The 18075-nt window shown below is 55.0% G+C and overlaps 1 protein-coding gene across 2 annotated transcripts in view; it reads right to left on the bottom strand.

Annotated features, from left to right (window-relative positions):
* Positions 1-402: 402 nt before the first annotated feature.
* The window catches only part of NFAM1 (NFAT activating protein with ITAM motif 1), a 76383-nt gene continuing 58710 nt past the window's right edge, over positions 403-18075 (bottom strand). For both annotated transcript variants that reach the window (XM_074326486.2, XM_019715440.3), the window contains exons 2-6: positions 15097-15426; positions 13784-13896; positions 10526-10621; positions 2256-2342; positions 403-882 (exon numbers count right to left, since the gene is read on the bottom strand). In XM_074326486.2, the coding sequence (XP_074182587.2) occupies positions 823-882; positions 2256-2342; positions 10526-10621; positions 13784-13896; positions 15097-15391 (651 nt within the window). In that variant the 5' untranslated portion in view covers positions 15392-15426 and the 3' untranslated portion in view covers positions 403-822. The remainder of the gene's footprint in view (positions 883-2255; positions 2343-10525; positions 10622-13783; positions 13897-15096; positions 15427-18075) is intronic.

The following is an 18075-nucleotide window of genomic DNA, read 5'->3' as shown; positions in this document are numbered from 1 at the left end:
AGCTGAGGCCCTGAGGGTGGAGAAGATTGGAGGAGTAGCAGGTGACAAAGCAGTTGGCACAGTAAGTATAAAGGGCCAGGCCAATGGGAGACAACCTTGGGGTCCTTATCGGGGGTTGGCGAGCTTCCTGTATTCAGCTCCCATTCAACTCGTACCTGCCCCTCCCCTGCTCAGAAGCGCCCAGATCTCCCTCCTCACCAGCCTGTGCCCTCCCTGCTCCAGGCCCCCAGGCCCCCAGCCACTTCCTCGCCTCCAGCTCTGTCTCTGAGGCCAGCCCAGCGTCTGCATGGTTCATTCTTAGCTACGCTCCATACTTCCCACCATACTTCCCACGCCAGCCCCCTTGCCACCTTGCATGGCCGCCTTGTGCCACGTTGGGCAGGGGGCAGGGAGACAGGGGCGTTTGCATAGTTGCTCCTTTATTCATCCACTCACGATGCTTGCGCACTCAGCGCCTGCCAGGGCCCCTTGCCAGGTCCTTCCTGAGGAGCTCCAGGTCGGCCTTGCAGGCTGGTGCCGCAAGAGCCTGTGTGTCTGAGGGGTGAGGCGGGCTCTGGAAATGGGTGGTATCCAAGAGAGCCTTGAAGACTGAGGAAGGGCCCGTCTGGCAGAGGGCCTGGAGATGGGAAACACTCGGGGTACGGCTGGGGCCCAGAATGGGGGTCGGGGCAGGCCAGGGCAGGAAGGGCCTGAATGTGGGGTGAGGTGATGGGGCGCCCCCCCCTGCCGGGGCCTCACTCCTGGTACAGATCAAGTCCTTCGGAGGGAGGGCTGCCCAGGGCCTGTGATCAGGGCAAGATCTGTGGGCAGGTGGAGCCCCTCTTAAAGATTTTCGTAGACCTGGTTACATTCACTGTCATTCTCAAACATATGCGGTTTCTCCTAGGAAAGAAAGAAAGAAAAAACAATAGGTAGAGAAAAGAACAAACGTGCACTGATTTAGTTTTAGTCAGATGGCTTCCTGCATAGCTGTGACAGGGAAGCCTGTCCTTGTCCCCAAGCCCACCTTGCCAGCTTCTTCTCCCCCCACTCCACCGCACCCCTGCTTTCTGCTCTCCTGCCCCGTGGGCCTCCCCTTTTCTGCCTCAGGGCCTCCCCACATGCTCTTTCCTCTGTCTGGGATGCTCCTTTGACCCCCACCCCCCGTTCCCCAACTACCCCCTGTTCACCCTGCAGGGCTCTCTCAGCGTCCCCGAGAGCCCCCTCCCCAGCTCTGGTCTAGTCCCTCTCCAGAACCCACCCCTCAGAAAGGGCCACAAATGTCTCTGTGTTTGTCAGGTCCGTGACCCTGTTGCTGTAGCCCTGAGGCTCCCGGAGGCTCCTGGCCAGCAGCCCAGGGCCTGGCACGGGGCAGGTACTGCCTGGGGTGGCCCAGACATCCTTGGGGGTCTCAGCATGGAGAAGCCCTGCTTCCAGGCAAGGCCTAGGTCAGGGCTCAGTATAGAAAGGGCTTTGAGAATAGGAGACTCACCAACAGTGCCAACCTGGGCCCGTTGTGCTGAGGGAGGCCAAGCCCGCCCCCCTTACTTCCTGATGGTTCTTCCAAGGCGCCCACAGGCCCACTTACGACCCATGGACTCCTGTACCCGCTTAACAATCCTTTGCACTTTATGGTGTCCCTATCTCCGGTGTAGACTTTTCTTAACTTGGAACTCATTTGAATTCAGAGGCAGTTGGTTTTGCAGTCAAGTGTCACTCATCCACTTTACCAATGAACAAACAGAGGTTTAAGTGAGAATCGTGATGAAGTGAAATGCCTTGGTCCCCAGCGTGATAATAAGAGAGCCCTGACCGGGCCAGCCCTGGGTGGTACCAGCTCCTGACTTTAGCCAACGTCAGCCTGGGGCACCTTGAAGCCTAATACCCTCTGCCTGGTTGGCCACTGTAGACACTGCACTGTGCCCAGTGGTAGTTATGACGGCTCACACTTCATGGGTGCCTACTGGGCCCGATACAATGTTTGATCCTCACGGTTAATCCATGAGGTGAGTGCTGTTAGGTTCCTCAGGTCACACACAGGGAACTCGGACACAGAAGGAGCCCCGTGGCCAGGGCTGCACAGCTGGTGAGGGGTGGAGCGGGGCTTCCAGCCCACCAGGGCTCCCCCCCCACTAGGCCAGCTGCCTCGGGAGAGGCCTCTGATTCAACAGCAGGGGCTCACTCCTGTGGTCCTGCTCACCCCCATTTCACAGATGAGGAGAGGGTCAGATGGAATGAGAAGAGGAGCCAGGCTGGCTGTCCCGCACCCTGCATACCTGGGAGAGAAGGTTCCAGCTGGAGGGTGGACTGTGGTCCTCATTCTGCATGCAGGCATAGATCTCAGTGTCTTGGCGCTGCAGGGCCTGCAGGAGACAGCGTGAGGGTCAGAGGAAGGTAAACCGAGGGCCAGGGCCCCAGCCCCAGCAGCCTGGCCACTCCTGCCTGCGGGGGCCCAGGGCATGGGCAGAGCCCTGTGGGCCGGAGCCTGTGAGGGGACGCACACCTCGCCTAGCCACCCCACGCACGGTCACACGGCTGTACCTGTGTACCTGCCATTCCCTCTTTCGGAGACACCTCATCCCTTTCCTGCTTTTACAGGGTGATTCCTCTCTGTGCCCCCTGCCACCTCCTCACACCATCTCAAGTTCTCCAGCCAGCAGCTATGCCCACAGCTCCAATAGGATGCCTTCCTGGCATCCATCCTCACTCCCCTGCTCCAAAGTCCCTGCCCCTTTGAGGGTCCTAACCACCCGTCCACACCCTCCCTTGACCCCCACCACCCACCTCAGCCTGCACTCACGGATGACCTAGGCACCCCTCTGGGGTCACACTTCTCTCCCACCAAGCTGTGCCTGGTTTGTCTCTGGGTCTCTGAACCTCACCACATGAGCTATGATGAGGGGGCTTCTCACTCCCCTGAGTGTGTCTTGGGGCCACACTCACTCTTGGCTCAGCTATGAGCCACCTGACCAGAGACCTCAGGATGGTCGAAAGAACCAGGGCTTTGAAATCAGACAAGATTGGGCTCAACTCAGCTCTGACACCTGCAAGCCGTGGGCAACCTCTCTGTGCCTCTTTGTTCATCTGTAAAATGAGAACACTGTCTATCTTGCAGGCTCAATGCCGATTAAATGAGAGACTGTGCATGAAGGGCCCAGGACAGGGTCTGGTAAACAGTAAGTGCTTAATAACTGTTGAATCATCATCAATTGGATGATCACCAAGAGAGGCTTGATGCCTCCTTCTCCTCTCTGTGGTCACAGCCTGGACCCTCCCTCAGACCCTGTTGGGCGCTGGGGTCCCATGCGAGGGGCAAACACTGCTCTTTGGGACTGTCAGAGCAAAGCCACCAACAGCCTAACCAAGAGGCAAGAACCTTTCCTTCCCACATGTACATGTCAAATGGAAGCCGGCTGGTTGCCAAGGAGGTGGTTTCCCTGGCAACAGGCAAGCAGGGGTTGCCGAGGCAGGCTGGAGAGACAGGTGGTGCTCTGAGGCAAGAAGAAGGGGAGGTGGGCAGGGGAGGCGGGAAGGAGGCGCCCAGAGGGAGCAGGGTATGAAGACCCGTGTAATAAATCATTTGACTCTTGGGAGACCCTCACTTCCAGGGCATCGCTCACAGGGATGGCAGGGTGGCTCTGGGGACCAGTTCAAGGGGCCTCTGAGTCAGAAAGAGGGTAGCGCTTGGGAGAGGGGCTTCCGACCTGCCTCCAGGTAGGAAAGGAGGCAGGGCCACCCCAAGGAGTGGAAGGCAACCCCATTTCCAGTGGAAGGCAACTTCCAAGTCCTGCTCTGGCCTGTCCGGTCACCATGCCCGCCCAGAGCACCACTACCACCGGCAAGCCTGGCACAAGGGAGGGGGATCTGCTCCTCAGCAGCCCTGTGCCCCTACCCTCTGTGCACCCAGGCCTGGCTCTCCACAGATCTGACAGCCCCTCCAAGCTGGACGTTCCTGGTTACAGAGAGAAGGGAGGCAAAGGGCCTCCTTGCGGACATCTCGGTAGGGGAGCAGATCTGGGGGCCCACAGGTAGCTCCCCTCTTCCTCGTGTCCAGCTCACATGGGCTGCCCACCACACATTAGCCCAGAGATGTCTCAAGTCACATAGCCCTTCAGTGGTGGAACTCCGATTGGAACTCAGGCCTCCTGCCCCCTGCTCTGCATGTTCCCACTGGCTCAGCCATGTATCCAGGGCCTTTCCAAGCCAGGGAAGAGCACCTGGGACCCTGCCCTGGGACCCCACAGGCCTCTGCTCCACACTGGTGGGTGGCCATGCTGTGGGGCAGGAGCAGCTGCAGGCCTGAAGGCAGGAGCAGCTGCGGGGCAGAGGGCAGCGGAGGCTGCAGAGGGGCTGCCAATTAGCAGCTGCAGAGTGAAGCCTCTGACAAGTGCTGACCTGCCGGCTGCATTTGCATTCAGGCTGTGACCTGTATCACTAGGCAGTGAAATACAGGCAGCCCTGTCAGCAGTGCAAGTCTGAGGCTCTGAACCAAACCCTCCTTGCCTCCCTCAGGGTGTGTCTGCTGGGAGGAGACTGCCCAGGCCTCTGAATGGGCTGCGCTGGGAAGGAGGGCGGGGCTGGGCGGGGCCTGAGTCAGCCGGGGCTGTGCTGTGTGGGGACGGGATTAGGCAGAGCTGGGGCTGTGCTGGGCGGCCTGCACTGGGCTGGCGCTGTTTGTCTGGCACTCAGGCACTCGTGTCCTTTGCCTCCAGCTGCTCAGTGGGCAATGGTGCTGACCTGAGTGGTCATCTGCACTGGCGGAGGGGTGAGGTCAGTACCAAGGCCTTCCTCCAGAGCTGAAGTCTGCTACCCTGGGCCAGGAACTAAACTGAGGGTCTTAGACATGGGTCCCCCTGTAATACCCAGCCTCCCCGTGACCAAGGACTCACAAGTGCTGTGCCCTCTTGGGCACCTGAATGTAGAGATTTGCACGAGGCCCTCTGGGGGCAGGTGGGTGAGATCCGGGGACTGTTCAGAAAGGAACGTTACTCAGGGGAGGAGCACCTCTGCTCTAGGTGAAGTCCTGGCATGTCTGACGTGAAGCCACTGCAGTGACAGGAGTCCGGGGAAGCAGTCCCTGGAGAGGCCTCCAATGCAGGCCTCTCGTGCCAGGCCGAGGAGCTGGCAGGGAGCCACCGCAGGCTTCTGAGTGGGGAGCGATGGCATGGGGGGGTGCTAGGAAGGTCCCTGCTGCTGCAGCGAGGAGTGACAGGGGTGGGGGCTGAGAGCAGGAATGAGGGCCAGGCAGAGGCGGGGGGGGGGGGGGGGGGGCGGCGGCGGCAAATGCTGCCGAGGGAGAGTGACACCACAGTGCTGATGCCACAGGGGTCCACTCTGTGCCCAGCACTGAGCCCCACATAATCCCAGGCACCTGGAAGGTAAGAACAGTTCTCCACTCATGCTTATGGCAGATTGCTGAGTGCCTACTGTGTGCCAGGCATTGGGCTGGTGCCTAGGGGAGGGGTGTGAGATAGACCACAATAAGGGAAGTAAAAGTTGGCCAGAAGAGTCATGGAGAGACACGGAGAAGGAAGACAGAGAGGCTGGGCTATGGAGGGGAAGGGAGGTTGCAATTTTAAAAGGGATGTCAGGAAAGGCCCCGCTGCAAAGATGCCATCTGAGCAGAGAGCTGGGGATGAGGGAGTGGAAGGACAGCCACAGAAAGGACACTCTGGAGCAGAGGGCACAACCAACACCAAGGCCCTGCGGTGGGGGCATGCCTGGTATGTTTGGGGAGCAGCAAGGCGGCCAGTGTGATGGGAGCAAGAGAGTGAAGGGGAGAGACAGCGGGAGGACATGTGGACAGAGCTCTTAGAGGCCACTATCAGGGCTCTGACGTTGACTCTGAGTGACACAGGAGCTCTGAAGGACTACCGCGGTCCAGACAATGTGCTTTGCAGGCCCCCAGCTACAGGGATCAGCAGTGACCAAGGTCCCCAGCCGCTGGGCTCTGACCCATCATTATGAACGCACGGAGGCCACGCACCCTGTGGGCAAATCCCAGCCAATGGCTGAGCACGGCAGTGGTGGCATCACAGCCTTTCACCCTGGGAAACAGGGGACTCCTGTGATTTGCCCCCCCCACCATTTCCCCATGGCCTTGCTGAACCTTCTGGAGACTGTGTGGTGGTGGGTCCTTCCTCTCGCCTCCTTCCCCCTTTCCTTAACTCAGGACCAGACCTGCATCTGTCTGATGGCTTTGCCCGTCTTCCCCATTTTCTCTCACCATTGGTTTCCCTAATGAAACTATGGCACGTCGAACCCCAGCTTGGTGTCTGCTTCTCTGAGGACCCAGACTCACCAGGGGCTCTGAGCAGAGCGGACGTGATCTGTCTGCAGTTGGACAAGATCACTCCGCTGCTGCCAGGGGGACAACAGACTGTGGGGCAAGGACAACAACGGGCCCGCTGATTTGAAACCAATGGCAGGACTCCAGGAGAGACACGGTGGTGGCTCCCACCTGCATTGGCACTGGAGGGGTGAGAAGGGTCAGATTCCATATGTGCTTTGAAACAAGATGTGCTGATAGATCAACCGTGAGCAGTGATAGAAAGAAAGACGGAAAGGATGACTTCAAAAATTTTAACCTGAGCAACAGAAAGGATGGAGCAATCATTCGCTGCGACGAGGACTGAGAGAGGCACTTCAGTGGGTGAAGAATTGGTTTGGCCTGAGACAGAAGCTGATGAAACGTCCAAATGAAGTTGACTCTGGTGTTCAGAGAAGATGTCGGGGCTGGAGACATACATTTGGGAGCTGCCAGAGTGTAGATGGGCTCAACACCTTGAGGCTGAATGAGATCACCCAGGCAGGGCAGTGAAGATCAAAGAGAAAGGGTCCCAGGACTGGACTCCAATGTGTAGAGGTCAGGGTTCTACTGTTCCCAAAGGAGGAACAAATGAAGGAGGCTGAGGAGGTGTGGACGTGAGTCAGGGGGACATCAGGAGAGAGTGGAATGATCCAGAAGCAAGAGAAGAAAGTGCATCAAGGAGGAGGGAGAGCTCAGTGGTGTCAGATGCTGTTTATTCATCAAGGAAGGTGAGGACCTGGAGCTCACCATTGGATTTAATGTGAAGGTCAATGGTGACCTTGAGAAGGAAAGTTTTGGTGAAGAGGTGAGCAGAAAGCCTGACTGAGTGGGTCGGAAAGGAGAGAGAGAAACTGAAGACAAAGAATTTTGTTATAAAGATTTATGGAGAAAAAGCAGAGTCACTGGAGGGAAATGTGGGCTCAAGATAAGGAATTTAAGATGGAAGAAATCATACCATGTCTGCAAGTTATAAATGTAGTATTGTATCATTAGCCCTATTTTGCAGATTATGGAACCAAGACTCAGCAAGTTTAAGTAGCAGAACCCATGTGCAGAAGAACTAGGTCTTGAACCCCAGTCTGGCTGACCCACTCCAAATCCATGCTCCTTATTGGTCAATTTCTTTCGAAATCAAATTGGAGTACTATAGCTTTCCTTTTTCTTTTTCATTTCATAATATCTCATGAGCATTTTTCTACATTAATAAAAAGAAAAATTGACAAATGGAGAAATATACAAATCTATAATCATATGGGCAGATTTTAACTCACTTCTCTTAACATCTGTTAGACAAAAATAAATAAATAAATAAGGATATGGAATATTTTAATAACATGATCAATAAACTTGACCTAACTGACACATATAGAACACTCATGCAGCAAACGCAAGTTCTTTTCAATTGCACACAGAATATATGCTGAGTCATAAAGCAAGTATCAAAAGACTTCAAAGGATAAAAGCATACAGAATATATTCTCTGATCACAGTGGAATTGGTGAGAAATAAAAAACAGAACCATAACTAGAAAATAATTAAACATTTGAAAATGAAGCAAAAGCACTTTTAAATAACCCACAAGCAAGGAGGAAATCTCAATGGAAAGTTTAAACTGAAACATAATGAAAATACAACATATCAAAACTTGTGGGATGCAGCTAAAGCCACAAGTAAAGGGAACTTCATAGCTTTAGGTGCATAAATTAAAAAGGAAGAAAGATTGAAAATCAATGCTGTAAGTATCTATCCAAAGAAAGTAAAAGAAGGAATATACAAAAATCCTTCCCCAGAGGTTGGGAACAAGACAAGGATGCCTGCTGTCACCATTCCTATTCACCATCATACTAGAGGTCTTAGGCAGCACATTAAAGCAAGAAAAATACGAAAGAAACAAAGAGAGAGAGAGAGAGAGAGAGAGAGAGAGAGGCAGGGAGGGAGGCAGGGAGGGAGGGAGGGAGGGAGGGAGGGAGGGAGGAAGGAAGAAAGAAATGTTCTGAGGATAAGAAAGGAAGAAATGAAACTTCCGGTATTCATAGATGACATGAGTGGGTTCATAGACAATCCAAAGGAATTTACAGAAAAAGCATTAGAATTAATGAGTGAATTTGGCAATATAAAGTCAATGTGCAAAAATCAATCCTATTTCTACATACCAGCAATAGACTATTAGAAAATAAAATTAAAATGGGTACAATGCCTGCATCCTATAGCCCATTATGAAGATTATTGAGGTAATGGGTGAAAGCCTTATCACAGCGTGTGGCACATGGTAGGTACTCAACAAATAGCTGCTGCTATCATCATCCATGTTGTTATGTCAGTCTCATCTGCCCAGGTCCCACCCCAGCTGGTGGGGACTTGGCTCACAGGCTAGCAAAGTCTGTGGCCTCCTTTCACATCTCCTTTCTGGTCCTCAAACCTCTCCAAGACACCCTGCAACCCTGTGGGGCAGTTGGGCCTTTTCCCCACACCTCAGAGAAGTCTGCCTGAGCCTCCAAGGAATCTCCACCCAGCCAAGAAAGATGTTCCATGTAAAAGTGAGTCTCTTCCATCAAAAATAATCTTGTGGAAGGATATTTATTCATGCGGGAAGATGTTCATGAAATATTATAACATGGAAAAAGAAATCTGTACTATCCCAATAGGAAAAAGTATGTGTGAATGCATGTATGGGTCTCTTTACAGGTATTTATTTAAAAAGGGTAGAAGGTATAGAAGTCAATGTTAGTAGTATTTATCCCGGAAGAAGATAGAATTGGGATGATAGTTATTTTCTCTCTCTTTTTTTTAAGGAGGGCGCAGCTCCCAGGGGCCCATGCGGGGATCGAACCAGCAACCTTAGTGTTAGCACCACACTCTAACCAACCGAGCTAACTGGTCACCCCTTATTTTCTCCTTTTTGATATATATATATATATAGAGAGAGAGAGATCGTGTGTGTGTGTGTGTGTGTGTGTGTGTGTGTGTGTGTGTGTGTGTGTGTTAACAGCTGACACCAGAAGTCCTCATAGAGAAAATACCATGATGAGTTGCCGGGAGAGAAGAGAATATGGGGAAGTCTGGGCCAAGTGGGAAGCTGTGGCTGGTGGAAATTCCCTGGGTGGAGGGGCTGAAGGCCCTGGGAGAGCTGGCTGCATTGTGTGCCACTTGCAGCTGTCGACACTGCCCCGGGAGGGACAATCCCTTTGCCTCGTCCCTGTCCACAGTAAACAAGGTCATATTCTGCACGCCCTTAGTATGGGGTTTTGTGGACAATGTGGAAGGCCCCAAGTTTCCTGTGTGAGTCAGGTGGGGGGGGATAAGTACAGGGACAGCACATACGGGCACAATCCTAGTGCCGGAGGCAGCCCCAGGACACACCCCTGGGGAACCTGCAGGACCCCGCAGAGCTTTGCACCGCCCAGGTGTGGGGCCAAGATCCCAACCTGGCAGCTCTAGAATTCACGGCTTGAGACCCCAGCTGACATTGGGTGGCATTTATTCTTTACTTTGTCTACAGTGAGCATATATTGCTTGAACTAAAATAGGCATAACTAAAAAAGAATGTTTGTCACCAGCCCAGCAACTGGACAGAGTGGCTGTGTACCGACCAGGTGGGCAGGCTAGGGTGGGATGGCTCACCCAGTAGGGCATGTGGCTGAGTCTCTCCCCCAGATAATTAGGAAGACCACTGCAGTGATGGAAAATGCTAGGGCACAACAGAACTAACTGCGTCCCAGCCCACGTCTCCACTTGGCCGTAAGGATACAAAACAATGTCTGTGTGGGGGGAAGGGGGAGTGTGAAGAATTGAAAACTGTTTATGTGTTCAGGGCGTGGGACAGTGCCTGACCTTTTCATCTTTTTGTGATTCTTGTTGTTGCTGCTGCGATGTTGTTTGTGCAATAAAAACAGGAAGGAGTTGGTGAGCCAGTCAACAGCGTCATCTGGTTGGATGAAGGGACTTTCTTCATTCCCCAGCAACTTGCGCCCTACTACCTCTGCTCCAGAAGTGGGGGGCGGGCCAAGAAGGGGACCCAGGGCACCTCGCATCAACATGCCTACCGGGGGTCAGGACCACACACGTGATCTCAGCTTGCCTTCCCAGAAAGCCCACCAGGCGGGACTTGTCGTCGCCAGTTTACAGATGAGGAACTTGAGGCTCGGGAGGTCACACCGCTGGGGCATGACTGAGCCAGGAGACCAGACCTCGAGTCAAGCCTGGGACAGGCAGGGCAGCCCAGGGCCAGGGACTCACCGTGTAGAGCGACTCGGCCGGAGGCTGCTCTGGGCTGGCCGTGCTCAGGGCTGGGCACTTCCGGGCTGGCTGTTTCCATGGAGCCTGCATCTGTTTCTGCAGGGAAGGGAGTCAGAGAGGACTGTCAGGGCTGGGGACGAGTGACTGCCTCCCCTCTCTCCCTCCTTGCACAGACCCACCACGGGAAAGCATGGCAGACTGTCGTGAGGCCACACAGAAATTGATCACTCACACCTTCCACCTGCCCTCTCCAGGGAATCGTGCCAAATCGTGTCATGACCTGCGTCAATCTAGTCATCTGCGCAGAGCCACCAGAAATGATAAAGACCCCATAAGGCACCGCCCACGGACACAAGGCCTGTCTCAGGGGAGGCAGGAGCTGCAGGGCACTGTGCCAGTGTGACAGGGTCCCCGTCACACCGTTGTGGGTGGTCCTGAGCAGATGCCAGCTGGACCAGTGTCCAGTCCCACTAAGCCCCTCATCGGCTGTGGCCTTGTGCAAGCTGCTGTTCTCTCTGGGCCTCAATTTTTTCGGCAATAACCGTCCTCTGCAAAATTGTTGCAAGGATTCAGGGAGGTGACCAGAGGGTAAGTGTTTGGCACTCAGGAGGCATTTAGGTGGCCCTCAGCCAACCTACACACACTTGTCAGGCACCTCTTGTTAGCCAGCCAGCATGAAGAGATGGATACTGTCCCTGCCCCCACCCCCCGGGGAGCTTAACACCCCGTGGGGAGACCGACAAGGGACTAGCAGTTTTCCCAAAGAGTGGTGGTACAGGCGCTGACCCCCAGAGACAGAGCTCTGCATATAGGGAGGGAACAAACGCCGTACCTGGCAGGAAGGGATGTGTAAGACCTGAAGGCTGAGAAGTTCGTTTGGAAAGAGAGGGAGGAAAGGCAGAGGGAACGGCAGGTGCCAAGGCCTGAAGGTCCCGAAGAACTTAAAGAGCGCGGCCAGAGAGAAGTGAACCGGCCTGGGTCAGGATGGCCGTGCAGGGGCAGTGAAGAGTGTGGACAATGGAAAACGTCAGAGGGCTTTAAGTGGGAGGGGCCAGGATCACAGCGCAGTTTCAGAAAGCTCCTGCTGCCTGCTGTGTGCACTAATGGTGGTGGTGGAGGCAGGGGTGGCGGGCAGAGGGAAGGCGAAGGGCTCCCGGAGACAGTAGGAGCGGGCGCACTCAGCTCGTTCTGAGGCCGAGGGAGGCCGTCCCATCGTCCCCCTCATCACAGGCACCACACTGCCAACAGTGGAGCAACAACAGCCTCATCTCCGGGCAGGAGCTAATTAAAAACCCTGGCCGCCAGCCAATCCCCAGCCCATTTACTCAGGATTAGCTCTTGAGAGCTACTTCACTCTCCTGCAGAAGCCAGCGCCATACTGTCACAGCACAATAACGGCTCAGGACGATGGAGCCTCACTGGGCGCCAGACGGGGCTCTAAACGCATTACCTGCCTTACTTCATGGACCCCTCAACAAACCTGCAAGACAAGTCTTCCTATCGTCTCTGTTCCACGCATGTGGACATGAAGGCTCAGGGAGGGCAGGTGACGTGCTTGAGGCCACGGAGCCAGGAAGTGGCAGAGGTAGGATTTGAGCCCAGGTCTGTCTGATTCACCGAGATGCTGACCTGACAGTACATGGAGTTTTCGCTCCTCTGTTTTGCCTGAATGTGTACGTCTCATAGGCAGTAAGATAGGTGCGGGCATCCATGTCATGCTTTACTGTTTACAAAGAACTGTGGGACTTGTTCTTGTCTTCATTAATTCTCATAAAACCTGAGGAGGTGGGCATGAATTTCCCATTTAACAGAGGGGGCAACTGAGACCTGTCTACCTTGTCAATGACTCTGCCACTGATTGAACCCAGATGCCCTGTTCTCAAATCTAGTGCCGTTCCCCTGACCGCCTGCTTTGAGGGGCCTGTCACTTAGAGGCTCTCCTGAACCCCGTGGTGAGCAAGACCCAGGACTGGCCTCACGGCACTGCTGCTGAGACTGGTGGGGCTGCTGGGAAGGTGGGTGGCACTGTGGGGTCATGGGAAGGACCCCCAAATCTGCCAGGGGCTGGGGCAGACTTCTCAGGGTGCGCTATCTCCTGAAATGGGAGAGGGGTTTTTTAAAGTGTCCCAGGCCGCAGGAACAGCACATGGTACAGCACAGGGGCAGGAATATCAGGACATGTCAGAGACACTTAGAAGGATGAGCTGTCAGATAGAAAGAGGTTGGATGGAAATAAAAGATGAAAGGAGATGAGCTGGGAGGCTGGCGAGGGCGGGGCCACAAAAGGCAGGATGTCACTGTCTCTACTCAGAGGGCAGCAGGAGATGCCAGGGCAGGGAAGAGGTCAGATTTGGTAAGACCGGCACTGTATAAGGCTCCCTCCGCTGCCACAGATGTGGGTGGATTGAGAGTTGGGAGGGGGAATAAGGGGAAGAGGCAAGAGAGCCCCAGGAGTGACAGGCCTTCCAGGGCCTGATAAGGAGGCCTGGGCTGTGGCCAGGGTCCTGGGAGCGCAGAACGAGCCTCCCTTGAAGAATCAGGGGGTACATTCTGTTACAGTTGTAGGAATGCTCCGCCCCTTGGAGCCAGCCTTGCCCCATGGATGCCCTGTCCCTGGCCATCAACATTTTCTTCCATTGTGATTTTAAAATGAATACACCAATCAGTGTGGCCATCAGCATCTCAAGAAACCTGCAAAGCCTCAGTTTCCTTCTCCATAAAATGGGAGCGATGCTGTCAGCTGGCCCACCTTGTGGCCTGGCCACCTGTGACCCATCTTTCAGGTGTCAGTGCTCACTTACAAGTCATCCTTTCCATAAGCACTTATTATGCGCCAGGCTCCCCCAGGCACGGGGGGACACCAAATCCCTGCCCTCTAGGGTTTACACTCTGGTGAGCAAGGACAGCGATAGAACCTACTAAGTAAGGGTGAGGGGAGGGGAGTGTGCAAGCAGGGAGACCCATATTCCAGGTGAGGGCTTCATGGAGCCCTGGGCCAGGGAACGGGGAGAAAGGCCAGGGAAGAAGGGGCTGGACCCTGAACAGAAAAAGCTGGAGCCTGGGTTTGTACAATGAGATCAAAAGGGATTTGGTGGTGATGAGTTGGCAGGTCAGGTGCAGCCACAAGGAGGATGAGGGAGGGGCCTGGTATAAGGGACCACGGGAACACCCATTATGGGACCCCTCACCAGGGCCCACCGGGCAGGCAGGCCCCCCTTGGCCCTCAGGAGCAGTGCTGCCATGTGCGTGGATCCCTACCTTCTTCCAGAGCACCAGAGCTGTGGCCAGGATGCTCAGGGCACTCAGGAGGCCGATGAAGCAAAAGAACAGGAGCTTCTTGGGGGACTGTGGGGGCTCCCGGTAGCCTGTGTCTGGGAGGGCAGGGAAGCAGAGGGGTTAGTTACACTCCACCCCACCAACCCCCAGGCCCCCAACCCCTACGTCTCCTTTACCCGGGACCCCCTTACACCACTGCCCTACAAGGACGCCCAGGCCCTCCTCCCGAGGTCCTCATTCCCACACTCCCTTTGGCTAGGCCTAAACCTGTGTTTGTTTCTTTATTCTCGTTAAGGCAAGGACCACATCTTTTGTTTCTTAGGTGCCCCTGCCTCAATGAGCTGGCTCCACTGAGAGCTGCTTGTGGGACCCTGGGCGAGTCGTTTCACCTCTTGGAGCGTCCGCTGCTCCACATGTGACAGAGCGAGTATATGGACAGGCGCGGTGAGGATGAAGGGGGTGGGTTTTTTCCGGGCCTGGCAGGTGGCTGGCCTGCACCAGGGGGGGAGGTGAAAGGCACAGCCCAGCCCCTTTCCTGGAGCCATCCATCCTTTCCTCCCTCCCTCCCTCCATCTCCCTGGCAAAACATTTCAGAGTGCCGACCACGTGCCAGGAACACCAGTGTCTGGTATTTATCAAGTGCTCCCTATTACGAGGCTCCAGCCCTTAAACACAAGATCTCATTCATCCCCATACAAGCCTTTGACAGGCAGGATATTTCCATGAAGACCAGGCACAAGGTCACATCCCAACAAGCAGCAGGACTGGGGCCCACACGCAGGTCCGTGGGGTACTGAAGCCCCAGCCCCCACCAGTGGGAGTCACCGAGGCAGGTCAGAGAATCATGGCTTCCGTGATGGGCTCTTCGTAATTTTTTAGTGTTATCACTCTTTTGAGAATGTGATAAAAAGTAGGAATCCATCTCCAGAAAGATGTCCGTAAGCTGAGTGCTCGCTTGTAGGCTGCCACAAACTCACGCGTGCACACTGCACTCACCCAAACCCCGCCTGTGCCGAAGGGTCACTGGGACCAAGGGGTCAAGTGACCACTCTCAGGTCACCTGGGATCTCTCAGGTGGCCACAGGCAGATCCACACCCCAGGCCTCTGTCCTTTGCACACAAAGGTGCATGTCTCAGCACCTGCGTGGCCAAAAGCTCCCCTAGGACACTCTGGTCTGTTTTGTCAAAGCTGAAAGATGGGGTCAACATTCCCCACTTCAGATCCTGTGCCCTAAACTCTGCTGCATGAAACCTCTGGGCCTTTGCCCTGGGAAGAGCCACAGAGGAGGCCTCACCTCTGACCAGGATGAAGGTACCGCTGCCTCTCTTTTTGGAGCTCGGCCAGCGGACGGAGCAGTAGTAGGTGCCAGTGGCTGATGAGCTGGGCAGCGTGGCAGTGACCTGGCACTTAGTGGTGCAGGTCTGGTTCTCTGTGCCCACGCTGGGTTGGCAGGGAATCCTTTCCTCAGAGCTCTGCTGGTCCTGGAGGTTCACGTAATAGAAGCCGAATTTAAAGGCTTGGAATTCTGGGGTACACGGATAGGTGATATTGCAGCTGAAGGAAATGATCTTGTTGGCCAGAGAGACCATTATGGGGGAGCCAAGTTGGACCACCGACTGCCCTCCTGCAGGGGAAGGAAAAGGAGACCGCGGCTCACTCTTCAAGCTGCTTCCATCCCACCAGCCTCCCCGTGAGGACTGTGGCTCGCGCTCGCACTTCCCATGCACTCGCCCGGCACCTTACACATATGACACCCATCTCCCAACACACCCAAGCAAAGTGTGTAAGAGCTCCGTGTACAGAGAGGAAGGGTCTGATGTTCAGGGAGGTCAAGCTGCTGGCTTTCAATCTCTCAGCAGGTGTGGAGTGGAGCTGCAACCCCACCCGGGGAGGGACAACTCCAGACCCCACGCTTCCACCACGCTCCTCCCCAAAGCCCAAGAAGCTGCACAGGTCTGAGAACACCCAAAGCTGGTGAAGAGGAGAAGAGGAAGGAAGCAGGAAACAAAATAAAGAAACGGTTCCTGGCAGGAAGAAGCACTTCCTGGCAGTTGACAGAAAGAGGGAGGGAGGCAGGTCTGCGCATCTCTCCCCAGCCTGGAGGAGACACACCAGGCATCGGGACAGACAAAGCTTTCCCTGAACCTGAGCTCAGAGAAGGACTTGTCAAGTTTTTAGAGAACATAACAAGTAATGCCCTGAGAGCAGTTTCCCGAAAACGCAGAGGTGTTCCTCCTGCCGCCGCTTTTGACCGTGACCATGATGTTCAATATCTGTTACAAAGGCGATTCCTTGGGAGCTGCCCACTCCCCTCCTCCACCCACCTAGGAAAACAGTTTGAAAGCCCCTCAAGCGTCAGCCTGCCTGGCCGGACTCCCTCCCGCTGCAGACTCCTGAGACGATGGTTAGCTTCTGGGATAGGTCTGCAGCCACCACGTCCACACCCTCAGACCTCAGCTGCACAAGCCCCCTCAACAGCCCTATGCCTTGTCCCCTCAGCACTTTCCTTCTCCAGCAGCCAAACAACAGACAGTTCTAAATTGAGGTCGGCGACGAGCAGCCAGGAACATGCCGGCCAGGTTGTTAATCGAGAGAAGATCATGTGTTGGAGATGCCCAGAGGCAGCAGCGAGATTTATTTTGTTGGGGAAAGTGAGGCGTGGGCCTCCTGCCTGTCGTGTGGGGCTGGCGTGAGGCCAGGCTGGTCTCTGCGCAGGTCTCTTCAGCGCAGCCCTGAGAAGGATCCCAAGGGGAGGGAGGCCAGGCCCTCTAGAAGACTGGGGACAAGGATGGAGATGGCCCTTCGCACTTGTTAGTCCCTCAGAGCTCCGGCCACGCTGATATTTTGAGCTCCCAGACTTATTGAGCAACTAAAGAGACACCCCCTTCCCCAGAGATCTGAAGTCACTGCCAGTCACAGGGAATCGACAAGTATGTCTGGGTGTCACAGTGCGTCAGCTTTATCGGTGTTGATTCTCAGGCGTGGGGAACCCACTGAGCTGGCGTGGGGTTCCCCTCTGGTGGGTGGAGATGTCACTGTGCGCTTTACATCCCTGGGCTCTCCTGCAGGGTGACTGTTGTGGTTTAACTCTAACAGTATATTAGTTTGATCATAAAACAAGGAGCATTGACTCAGGGCTGCAGTTTGTCTGAGGGGTGGCAGTGGTGGGGGTGAGGGGTGGGGGTGCAGAAGCATGTCCCCCGGGGCCCAGATGGGCCAGGAAGGACAAAAGGCAAGATGGGTGAGATGAACATTACTCTCCCTGCCCAGCAACCCCACGGTGCCGTCCATCCTTCCTGCACACACAGCCCTCTGCCCGCTCTGATCTACCCCTGCTGTTCCCTTTGCCTGCGACCTCCACATCCTCACCTGGCCTGCTCCTACTTACTCCCCCAGACTCGGCTCAGGAACCATTGCTGGCTTTTATCCGTGTCCTCCAGTTTGGTTCTCTCAATGACCCTGGGAGGCAGGCAGGGAGAGGGCACCAGGCTAGTGTTTCGTCATGGGAATCGGGAGGTTGGAACGTGACCAAAATCACCAGGAAATGGCCTTCATGGAGGCGTCCCCCCCTCCCGTGGGGCCTCCTGCTTCTCCACTGCATGTATCTAAGAGGCCTGAGTGGTGTCAGCCCTACAAGGCCATCTTCCTGTTTGTCCCGGCGGGAAGTCATTCATCCAATTGTCTTAAAAGTTACTCTGCACTTGAGGTGTCCTTCTAGAAAATGGTGGACTCTGCTGCTGCGATGAAACTGATCTTTACAATTTTGGGGGACTCTATAAATAGACAACGATTGGGCCGGCCCCGTGACTCAGGCAGTTAGAGCTCCATGCTCCTAACTCCGAAGGCTGCCGGTTCGATTCCCACATGGGCCAGTGGGCTCTCAACCACAAGGTTGCCAGTTCAACTCCTCGAATCCCGCAAGGGATGGTGGGCTCGGACCCCTGCAAATAAGATTGAACACAGCACCTTCAGCTGAGCTGCCTCCCAGATGGCTCAGTTGGTTGGAGCATGGGCTCTCAACCACAAGGTTGCCAGTTCAATTCCTCGAGTCCCTCAAGGGATGGTGGGCAGCGCTCCCTGCAACTAAGATTGAACACGGCACCTTGAGCTGAGCTGCCGCTGAGCTCCTGGATGGCTCAGTTGGTTGGAGTGCGTCCTCTCAACCACAAGGTTGCCCGTTCGACTCCCGCAAGGGTTGGTGGGCTGCGCCCCCTGCAACTAGAAAAATGGCAACTGGACCTGGAGCTGAGCTGCGCCCTCCACAACTAAGACT

The sequence above is a fragment of the Rhinolophus sinicus genome, chromosome 1 (assembly GCF_057876585.1).
Source record: "Rhinolophus sinicus isolate RSI-liver-muscle chromosome 1, RSI-T2T, whole genome shotgun sequence".
In the NCBI taxonomy this organism is placed as follows: Eukaryota; Metazoa; Chordata; class Mammalia; order Chiroptera; family Rhinolophidae; genus Rhinolophus; species Rhinolophus sinicus.
Note: the sequence above shows the minus strand (reverse complement) of the source record. Positions and strands in the feature narration are given on the sequence as shown.